This window comes from Caloenas nicobarica, chromosome 13 (genome assembly GCF_036013445.1).
Source record: "Caloenas nicobarica isolate bCalNic1 chromosome 13, bCalNic1.hap1, whole genome shotgun sequence".
Lineage (NCBI taxonomy): Eukaryota > Metazoa > Chordata > Aves > Columbiformes > Columbidae > Caloenas > Caloenas nicobarica.
Genome location: NC_088257.1, coordinates 4,014,042 through 4,024,048, shown reverse-complemented (window position 1 = coordinate 4,024,048; position 10,007 = coordinate 4,014,042). Strand labels below are relative to the sequence as shown.

The following is a 10,007-nucleotide window of genomic DNA, read 5'->3' as shown; positions in this document are numbered from 1 at the left end:
CTCTGCCGGGCACAGGGCAGCCGGGGCCATGGCTGGGCAGGGAGGCAGCCCAGGGCGTGCCACAGCCCCGCGACAACTGGAGGCAGTTTATTGTTTAACATTCCTGGTGTTTTCTGTCAGGGCTGAACCAATTGTCCTTAATCCGCCAGGCTCTGCTGGCCAAACAAGTGTGGCTGAGCCACTGGCATCCTGTCCCCACGAACAGGCCCCTTTTGTGAGGGGGATTTAGCGTGTAGCCCAGTAAATCCCGCTGGTTTCCTGAGGCAGCGTTCCCACACACCCTCCCCCCTTTTTTTCCCCCCCGCCACTTGCCTGCCCCCCGGGACCTGGCATCGCTCCCCGGCCCAGCCGTGCCCACGGGCACCCTGCCTGCCCCGGCCCTGGGGACAGGGACCTGCTGCCACCTGGGGGCTGTGTGTCCCCCCTCCAGCTGGGGTCCCCCCTAGATGTCTCCAGGATGTGTTGTGTGGATCCCTGTGGGACGTAGGATATAAATGGGGCTGAGGAGTTTCCCAGCCACCGCCCTGTGCTGCTGGTCCTGGGGGAGGATGCTGTGCCTTGGGGGGATGCTGAGTCCTGGGGGATGTCAAAATGCCCCAGGGGCCAGGACACGGCTGGTTCCTAGTTCCAGCTCCCGGGATGTGGGAGACGCCTTCTAGACGCCTTCGCTTAACGACTCTGTTGTGGGGCCAGAAGCTGCTTTTGTCTTTTCTCCCCAAGAGAAAGGCAACCAGATTTTATCTCCGGGGAGAATCTTTGGCTTTTGTGAGATGCAGAAAGCCTCTGCCCCCGGGCAGGGAGGGATGAGGCTGAGGGCGCTGAAAGGCACCAGGTTCCTGCCTCTCCCACCTGGCACTGCCCCTCTGCCAGCTCCTGCCTGCTGTAACCCGCGTCCTACGGCCTGCGTGCCATGTCCTTGTCCCATGCTTGTGCCTCATATGGACCACCGGTGCTCAGGCAGCGAAGGGGAAAAGAAGAGCCCCCATGGGTCAGGGCAGGGAAAAGGTGCCCTGTGCTTCTTCCTCTCCCACAGAGGAATCAAAACACCAGCAGTTGCCGCATCTCCGGACACTGCACACACACACACAGATGTAGGCACACACGCAACCCGCCCCCCCCGCCATGTCTGCACACAAAATCCCTTCCACACACAAGCCCCTGCATACACACCCTCCTTGTACCACACTGGCCGCGCACACCGGCACCCCTGTGCACACACACCTCAGCCTCCCCCATGCACAGAAACACCCTCCCCGTCCCATGCGTGCACCCACCCCCCAGCCATGCACACACACTACATCCCACGCACAACCCCCACGCACGCACATACCCAACCCCCGCGCACCCCTTCCACACACACCGCACCCCATGCACATGTACAGCACCCCCTGCTCCCTGCATCCCCATTCGCACACATCCAGCACCTCCCCTTCAAACACACAGCCCGGCTCCCCTCGCACCGGGCCCCGGCAGCGGGGCAGCCGGGCTGCGAGCCCCACCTCCTGGCCAGCGGGAGCAGCTCTGCGCAGGGCGGGCAGAAACGGGACCGGACGGGCAGCCCCCCCGCGCGGCACGCCCGCGCCTTTTCGGCTGGTGACAGTGACCTTTGCGGCAGGACAGCCGTGGGACTGTGTTGGAGAGGTGACAAGCTCGGCTGGGAAGAATAGTCTGCGGCATGGGGATGGATCCTGGCTCCACTGTCCATCCCATCACCCTTACGGATGGTGCTGGGAGTGGGGCAGGGCAGCGGGATTCAGGCTGCAGAGCTGCACCGTGTCCAAATGTGGTGGATCCCGCTTGTATCCACTCCGGGTGACAGGGACCAGCATGGGGAGGGCATGGGAGCCTGGCAAACCTGGCTCTGCCTTGGGTGGATGGAGCAAAGACCAGAGAGAGCTCAGCCTTACTGCCCATCTGGTCTCCTGTACACCCCTTTCAGCTGCGGATGGGGGTCAGCATGTCTGCCTGAGGGCTAGGGGAGCAGGGAAATCCCTGAGAGCAGCTAGAGCACCCAACCAGACATCCTGGTCCCTCAGGGACTATCTCCATGCTACACGTGGCTGCTGGGGTGACAGGACCGCAGTCAGCCCCAGCCAAGCACAGGAGCACAGGAGCTCAGCAGAGATGACTCCTGTCCCCAGCAGCTCATGGCAGGGGTCCTGCCCACCACCCACTGTCCTTGTGCGTCCCAGGGCTGCTCCTGCCCTGCCTGTGCTTGGGGCTGCCCCCCTGAGATTTTGGGGGACCATGTGAGTGGTAGGGGGGCTACGGGATGGGGGATGTAGAAGGCCAGAGTCACCCCAGCATGGGGAGCAGACCCCATGCCAGGCACACTGGCTCAGTGAGGAAAAACCCAGGGCTGCTTCCGCAGGCAGATGTGGGCAACCCTGCCTGCTTGCAAGCACTGAGCTGTGGGCACGGAGCTGCCAGTACTGCTGCCACAGAGCCAGGCTGAGCCCCGCTGGCTACCCTGGCTCTTCACCGCTCCATCTCCTGTGGTTTCAAGCCCCACAAGCCTCTTCCCTGGGGAAAGGGGCCCCCAGCAAACCCTCCGGGCAGGATGCTCTCCTCTCTTCCTCTGCTTCCTTCCTCTCCCCTAGCCGGGCCAGCCCTCCCCCTGCCCGCCGCAGCTCCTTAACCCTTTCGCCCACGCTCCCTGTCAAGCGCCAGCCCCACGGCCATGGCTCCCAGCCACCCTTTCCGACACTTGGTGCAGGGCCCCAGTGCTGCTCCCTGGGTTCATGTTCCCCACGGATCCCCCCTGGCCCCCCCACATCTCTGCAGCACCCAAATGTCTGCTGGCGGTTGCAGAGCTGTGGCCAGGAGCTGCTCACAAGCCTGCCCATGGCTCCCGTGGGACCTGCGTGGGTCACAGCTTCCTCTGTGCTGGGGTCTGGGGCTCCCCACCAGCTGGCTGTGACCCCCCCATCTGCCCTGGGAAGAGTGAGCAGGAGCCCCCGGTGCAGGGTTGTGCTCCTTTCTGCATCGCTGCAGCAGCGGGGAGCAGCCGTGGCGGGAGCTGGGGCTACGCATCAGATGAGGGGTAGGGGGGGAATGGGGCTGCTCCCATGGGGGGACCGTGCCAGGCTGTGAATGGGGACTGGGGCCTCCAGAGGGAGCCCGCAGTGCCGCGCGGCTCCATGGCCGCTGGCCCGAGCGGCTCCGGAGGCGCCCGGCATGCTCCGGGAAGCCGGGTGGAGCAGGGGAGCGCGCCCCGCCGTGGGGCAGGGGTGCTTGCAGGTGAAGCCCGGCAGCAGGGAGGCCACCCCGTGAGGCTGCCGGCTGCCCACGCTCCCTGCCAGAGCCCACAGACAAAACCCTGTGCGGCAGCGGCATGGCCGGCCCACGCTGCCTGCCGTGCCGCACATCCGGGCAGGAGAGTGGTGGCGGCCGGGCTGCCATTTGCCTGCTCCTGTGCCGGAAGAGAGAGGCTGGGGAAGCGTCCTTCCCGCGAGCGCTGGCCACGGCGCGGGGAGAGGTGACACAGCAGCCAGGGAGTGCACCTGAGGGCATCTCACCACCTGCACCCCACTCCTCCCGACACCAGTGACCACACCGCTGTGGGGAGCAATGACGGGATCACCGTGGGGCTCCACTGGGCACCGCCAGCAGGGTTGTGCCAAAGGGGCAGTGGGATGGGGTCATGCCTAGGAGTGCCCCAAGCCACCTGGGCACCACTGCCCAAGTGGTACAGGCCCTGCCCACCCGTGTCCCGTGGGGCTGTGCTGTGCCACGTGCCCACGAGCAGAGGGCTCAGCCCCTGGTGGGTGGCACCCAGATGGCACAGGGCCAGGCATGGGGACAGTGCCCAGGCTGGGACGTGCCCCACGGGAACCCCTGCCTCTCTGTGCTCTGCCAGCGTAACGGGGCAAATCAGCAGAGCGAGGGCAGCTGGTGACAGTCAAGGCCAGGTTGGGGATGGTCCTAAACCTCTCTCCAGGTCAGCCCTCACTCACCGGATCTCGGGCACCAGGCTGTGGGGAGACATGGGGTGCTCCCAGCCTGCGCAGGGCCCTACCCACCCCAGAGGCTTATAAATAAACCATGGGCTCTATTTTGGGAACGTGGCAGAAACGTGTGTGGCAGGTTGCTCCAAAGAGAAAGGAGAAAAGTTGGCTGCTGGGCCCCGCCTGGGTGTGGCTGCTGCAGCCGTAGTTGCCCCTGGGGAGATGGGCTGTGCCAGATGTATTTCCCCTTTTGGGAGCAAACGAGGGGACCCCAGTCATGCCGGATGCTGCCTCATCTCTGCGTGGCTGAGAAGGACCATGTGGGTATGAGGCCTCGGTGCTGAGTTCATCCAGCACCAGGCGCAGTGCGGTTCCATCTCCCATGTATCGCCACAGCACGTGGGCACCGGGCATGATGGCCTGTGGTGGGTCGGGTACCGCTGGCCAAGCCCTGGGCTGGAATCTCTGAGGTACAAACAAGTCAAGAGCAAAACCTTTGACCATGGCACTTCTTGCCAAGTTACCCCACCCTCCGTGGGTGTGCTGGAATGATGCCAGACTGAACGTGGTGGCAGTTTCTCCGTGGTGGCAGCACGGCAGCCTGGAGACAACAGGTTGAGGACCTCAGTGTGGCCCATCTGTGGCAGGTGCTGGGGAGAAATGGTTGCGCCATTGCTGGATGCTGGCAGGGCAGGAGGGAGCACCTGCGCAGGGCCAAAGGGGCAGCAGGGGAAGCCACGAGCCCCTGGAGGAGCTGCCAACATGCACAGGCAGGGAGCAGGCAGGGCACGGGGTGAGGTGTCCTGCTGAGGTGCGAACCTGCAGCCGCTCCAGGATGCTGTTTTTGGTGGGCAAAGGCTGCGCCCCAGCGGGATGGCGAGGGCTGGGCAGCGGGTGCTGCCCGAATGCGCAGAGAAGCTGCTGCCCGGAGTGCGGCACCAGTACGGTCGGGGGTTCCCGCACGGCCGGGCCGGGGGGAAACAAAGGGCAGCGGCAGGCGGGGGGAGCGGGTCCGCCCGGGCAGCGCAGCGCCGAAGCCCCGCGGCAGCACCCAGCTCCCCGCCCGGCACCCCGGGGGGCGGCCGGGCCCTGCCCCCCGCGCGGCCCGGGCAGCACCGCCCCGGTGCCACATCCCCGCGCTGCCCCGGTCGCTGCCCCCCGCCCGGCCGCTCCCGCCCCGTGCCTGCCCAGCCGTGCCGGTGCGGCGGCGGCGTGGCGCGGCGCCCGGACCCGCGCGGCTGGCGGCGGAGACCCCGGCCCCCATCTGGAGGTAGCGACGGAGCCGCCGCCCGCCGCAGGGCCGCCGGCCGGCCGAGGAGGGGTAGCGGAGCGCCGATGGCGGCCCGACCCGGGGGAGCAGGCGGGCTCGGGGCCGACCGCGCGTCGCTCGCCAGCGGGAGGGCGGGCGGGAGCGCGGCGCTCGCTGTCCGGGAGCGGCGGAGCCCGGCGAGGACAGCCAGGCCGCGGGCACCCGGGCGCCGCTCCCCGGCGGGCGAGGCTCGGCACGGCGGGCCCCGGGGAGGGCGACGGCCCGGCTCGCCGGTGCGCGGGTGGGCGGCGGGGGAGTGCGGCCGGGGCGCCGGGCCCGGCCCGCGGGGCGCGGCGGACAATGGCAGGGGGTGACCGAAGCCCGGCGGGGGCGGGCGGCGGCCCGCGACTCCCGGCCCGCTGGCTGCCCGCGGGGACTGGGACCGGGGCCGGGGCCGGGGCCGAGGCGGGGCGGGCGGATCACGCTGCCGGGCAGCAGCCGCCGCCCGCCGGGTGCCCCGCCGGGGCGCAGGGCCCGGCCGACTCCATTTTGTTGGCGCCCGCTCCGCCGCCACTCGCAGGCCCCGCGGCCTGCCCAGCGGCCCCGCGACCGCCGAGGCGGAGCTGGGGGGCAGCGGCCGGTCGGGGCGCCCGGGCCCGCAGGTGAGGCGCGGCTGGGCCGCCCCGTCCCGTCCCTCCCCGTCCCGGCGGGGCTGCCCGGTGCCACCCGCCGCCGCCTAAGATGGAGGCGCGGGCGGTGGGCCCGGGGGCGCGGGGCCGCGCGGGCCGGGCTGCCATGTGCGCCAGGCGGGCCGGGCCGGGCCCGGGCGGGGCGCGGGGCCGCGGCGGGGCAGGCCGGGCCGCTGGCGACATCGGGCGCGCCGAGCGGGGGCAGCACTGAGCGGCCCCTCCCCCACCCCCCTGGGCTGGCGGCGCGCGGGGGGGGGGGTGCCGGCCGAGGGGGGGGGCGAGGGGGGGCACGCGGGCGCGCGCTGATTGGCCGTCGCCGAACCCCCAAGAGCGGGCGCGGGGGCGCGCGCGCAGGCGCGGGGCGCGCGCCGGCGGGATGGCGGCGGCGGGCGCGCGCATGCGGGGGAGGGAGGAGGGAGGCGGCGGAGCGGCGCTGGCGGGGCCTGCCCGAGCCGGGTCGGCGCGTCTCGTTCTCGGCCCGCACCGGGCGCAGGCGGCGAGCCGGCCGCGGCGGCCGCAGGTGAGCGGCGCCCCGCGGGGCGGCGGCGGCGGCACCCAGCGAGGCGGGCGGACCCGAGGCAGGCCGGGCCGGGCCGGGCGACGGGCCGCGGCCTGGGCCTAGCGCGGCGACGGCGGGGCCGGCGAAGCGGAGCGGGCCCCCGGGCGCGGCTGCCATTTTGCGGCGGCGGCCGGGCTGACCCCATTGTGCTGTGCCCGCAGGTGGATGCCCGCGGCCCGGCATGGAGCAGGCCTGCGAAGTGAGCCGCCGCAGCTGCCTCGTCCCGTTCGGCACGTCGCTGGCGGCCACCGAGGCCAAGGGCGGCCCTTTCGGCGAGGGCCGCGGCCCCGAGCCGCCCGCCATGCAGCTGGCCGCCGCCAAGCCCGTGTACGGCCAGGACCCCTCGTCTTGTTACATCCCGCTGCGCCGGCTGCAGGACTTGGCCTCCATGATCAACGCCGAGTACCTCGGCGGTGCTGCCGACGGCGCTGAGGCCCTGCCCGACCCCGGCTCGCCGCCCCCCCGCCTCGCCGCAGCGCAGGACCCGGCGGTCGGTGCCGACGGACCCGGGCTGGCTGCCGACGCGCCCCGCGGGGCTTTGGCTTTCCCCCTGCTCCTGCGGGACGGCGGGGAGGAGGCAGCGGAGGAGGAGGGCGCCGAGACGCCGGAGGAGGAGGAGGAGGACGACGACGACGACGAAGAAGAAGAAGAAGAGGAGGAGGAGGAAGAGGAGGAGGTGGTTGTGGTGGAGGAGGACGGGGAGGAGGAGGTGGCCGAGCCCGGCTCGCGGAGCCGCGGCCGCCCCGGGCCGCAGCAGGGCCCGAGCAGCCCGCAGCCACCGCGCCTGCAGCCGGCCGAGCCGGTGCTGACAACGGTGCCGGACGGCGGCCCCGGGGAGAAGCCGGAGCCCGCGGCCCTGAAGCTCGTAAGCACCGGCGGGGCGCGGGAGGGGCGGCGGGTGGCCGCGGCCGCTGCCATTTTGCGGCGGCGGCCGGCGGGGCCGGGCCGGGCGCCCTCGCAGCCGGCACCCTCGAGGGCGGGCAGCCATCTTGCCGAGGGGACCCTGCCGAGGCGCGGGGGAGCCCGCCGGGATGGGGCCGCGGTCGGGAGTCGCTCGGGCCGGGGGCGCCGGGCGGCGCCGCGGGCTGTCAGCGGCTCTGCCGCGCACCTGTGCCCGGCGCGGCCGCGCTCGCCCCGCTGCTGCTTTCCCTGCGGAGTAAGAGGCGCCATCCCTTCACCCGAGAAGAGGGGATCGCTGCTGAGTTCGGTGGAGTTTTTTCCCAATTACAAGGAGTTTTCTTGGAGACAAGGAGGCCAGGAGGAGAGCTCTCCCGTCCAGCATTAATGCTGTCAGACGGCTCTTTGTCTGGCCTGGCTTGAGGTAGACAAGCTGTGAGACTTTGGCAGTGGCCAGGGAGGGGCCGTGTCATGGCTTGACAGACCTCATGGGCAGGAAACCTTGCCTGGTAGTCCGGCTGACATTTTTTTTCTTTCTGATTTCTCTCTACACTCCAAAATTCCTTCAGTTCGTTTTCTGATGTGCTTAATAAGAAGCAAAACTGTTTGAACTTTTGAGTTCTGAAACGAGTTAGATGTATTCAACTTTTTAATATAACGTGCTTTCAATTGCAAGTATAATTTTGGTTGGTTTTCAGTGTGACTTTTTATTTGCAGATACATATGTTGATTTCCTGCAGTTCTTCAGTAATTTTTTCGTAAATTTCTTAAACATGCTTTTGAAAGCTTAAGGTTCCTCACTGGCAGATACTCTGAGTTTTAAGTATTACTTGATGCAGGCTGTGAAAATTAACTCGTGACAGCACTGACACTGAAATCATGTCGCTCTCTTTAATTCCAGTGTAGCCGCTGATGCCGGACAGATGCTACTGGTGCATGCACCACTTGGGGAGAAACACTTGGCTTCCAACTGTGTTCGTTTGGGAACACGCTGTGTTCCTGCTGTATATGCTGGGAGGTGGGGAGCACTTGTCACAGAGTGCTCACAGAAGGGGCGACTTCAGGAGGATGCTGGCAACAGCTTCATTTGTTTGTGGCACAGTTTAGGCTCAGCTTTGGTGGCTCTGGGTCTGTGGATCCCCTCGAGTGTTCCTTGGGAAGAATCTGTCTCCTTGCGGAGACTCTGCTCTTAGTCTTTGCAGGTTGGAGGCTACTGTTGGTCTGAGGTTTGTGCATATTCTTAGCTTTGTTTTGCAGAGCAAAGCAGGGATCTCTCGGCAGACATGTGCTCAGTGATGCGGTTGTGGGAGGGTCTCACGTTGTAAACAGAAGCCAGCAGAGGTACTTTCACAACACTTGCCTCTGCTATCAGTGGCTTTACAACGTGCTCCACACAACTGCAGCTTGTATGGTGACAAAACTGTCATAGTGATTGGGCCTGTTATTTGAATATGCAAGGAGGGGTTGACTTTTCAGTAAAACTGCCTTCCTGTCTGCTGTAACATGACATTAACCTCCCTGAATTGGCCTGGTGACTTAAAAGCATAGTTGCATTCAGTAAAAAAAAAAAATACAAAGAAGAAAAGCATTTTTTTATACAGCTTGGGATCCTTCTCTCCTTGGGTCTTGCATTCTTCCTTTAATAAGTAAGTGCACATTGTTTGAGTGGCCCTTCATTTTAGCCCTGCTGCTTGTGGGATGAGAAGAGAGGGATTTTTCTCTGTCTTGCTGACAGTTAAAATCTCTCAGCTGCTGAACATGACACAGTAGCTAGAAATAACCAGGTTTGCCTCTCATATTGTGTATTCATGTAGGCATTTAATTCTAGTTTAATTTGGTTTGGGGTAACTGGAATCAACTTTTTTTTTTGAGAGAGAGAGAGCCTGCTAAAACTTAAAACTACCCCAAAACAACAACCACAAACCCCGGGGAGTTTTGTACTGCTGTTTTTAGGGTGGCACGTCATAGCTGGGGTACTCTTTCAGGTAATCCCTTTTACCTAGCTTGATGTTGGAGCTCCTCCACCTTACAGTGGGACTGTCTCAGAGCTTTTATTCTTTAAGCTCACAGCTTTGAGTGTGCCACTGATGCTCAAAGTTCCTCTTTCGCCAAGAAGAAAGTGTGTGTGTGTCTCGGACCTCTGTGTCTGCCCCTTGCAAGCTTTGAATTTTTCACCGGATCATTGCGATTTTGAAAACACTGATTTCCAAAATGTGGAAAGGGCTTCCAGCAGAAGGGCCAGCATTTGGTTTAGTCTTTAGTGGGATGCAAAGTCCAGCATTTAAGTAATGCCTCTAGGTAGGTGAGGTGGCGGCAGGTATTGTTTTGCAGGGGATTTGTGAATAGCCCTGGCATCCGCTGCACCAGACTGGGGAGAGGATGCTCAGGTAGCAATTCAGTTGTAAAAGAGGGATGTGCATATTCTGAAGTGAAGTTATTTTAAGTGTTGAGTTAATCTTAGTTAAGGTTGACTGGATCTCTCCATGTCCCCAGAAGCTACTGCCAGATTTTGTGTTTGAAGAGGAGCAAATTACAGCAGTGGTTGTTCGGTCTTGTTTCTGCCCCACAAGTGAGGATGTAGTGACTGCTGGCAGCTGGCAGCTTCCCTGTGCACATGGAATTAGTTTTGGGTTATCACCATTTAAATTTAAAACGGGTGTTTCTGT

At 64.9% G+C, this 10,007-nt stretch overlaps 2 protein-coding genes across 4 annotated transcripts in view; one reads left to right on the top strand and one right to left on the bottom strand.

The window, feature by feature from the left end:
- Nucleotides 1-3,032: 3,032 nt before the first annotated feature.
- On the bottom strand, nucleotides 3,033-6,561 carry LOC135994092 (basic proline-rich protein-like). Its single transcript, XM_065644393.1, has 2 exons — nucleotides 4,767-6,561; nucleotides 3,033-3,295 (listed from the first exon to the last, which is right to left on the bottom strand). The coding sequence occupies exons 1-2, from the start codon at nucleotides 6,559-6,561 to the stop codon at nucleotides 3,033-3,035; spliced, it is 2,058 nt and encodes a 685-aa protein (XP_065500465.1).
- Nucleotides 6,310-10,007, top strand: part of NSD1 (nuclear receptor binding SET domain protein 1) — a 62,693-nt gene continuing 58,995 nt past the window's right edge. For all 3 annotated transcript variants that reach the window (XM_065644172.1, XM_065644170.1, XM_065644169.1), the window contains exons 1-2: nucleotides 6,310-6,405; nucleotides 6,606-7,309. In XM_065644172.1, the coding sequence (XP_065500244.1) occupies nucleotides 6,626-7,309 (684 nt within the window). In that variant the 5' untranslated portion in view covers nucleotides 6,310-6,405; nucleotides 6,606-6,625. The remainder of the gene's footprint in view (nucleotides 6,406-6,605; nucleotides 7,310-10,007) is intronic.

Bases quoted from the DNA above. Each gene is read 5' to 3' on its own strand.
- LOC135994092 (XM_065644393.1), bottom strand. From the start codon at position 6,561: ATGGCAGCCGCGCCCGGGGGCCCGCTCCGCTTCGCCGGCCCCGCCGTC. The intron at 3,296-4,766 runs GTTCGCACCTCA...GGGCTCTGGCAG, and splicing joins GCATCCTGGAGCGGCTGCAG to GGAGCGTGGGCAGCCGGCAG.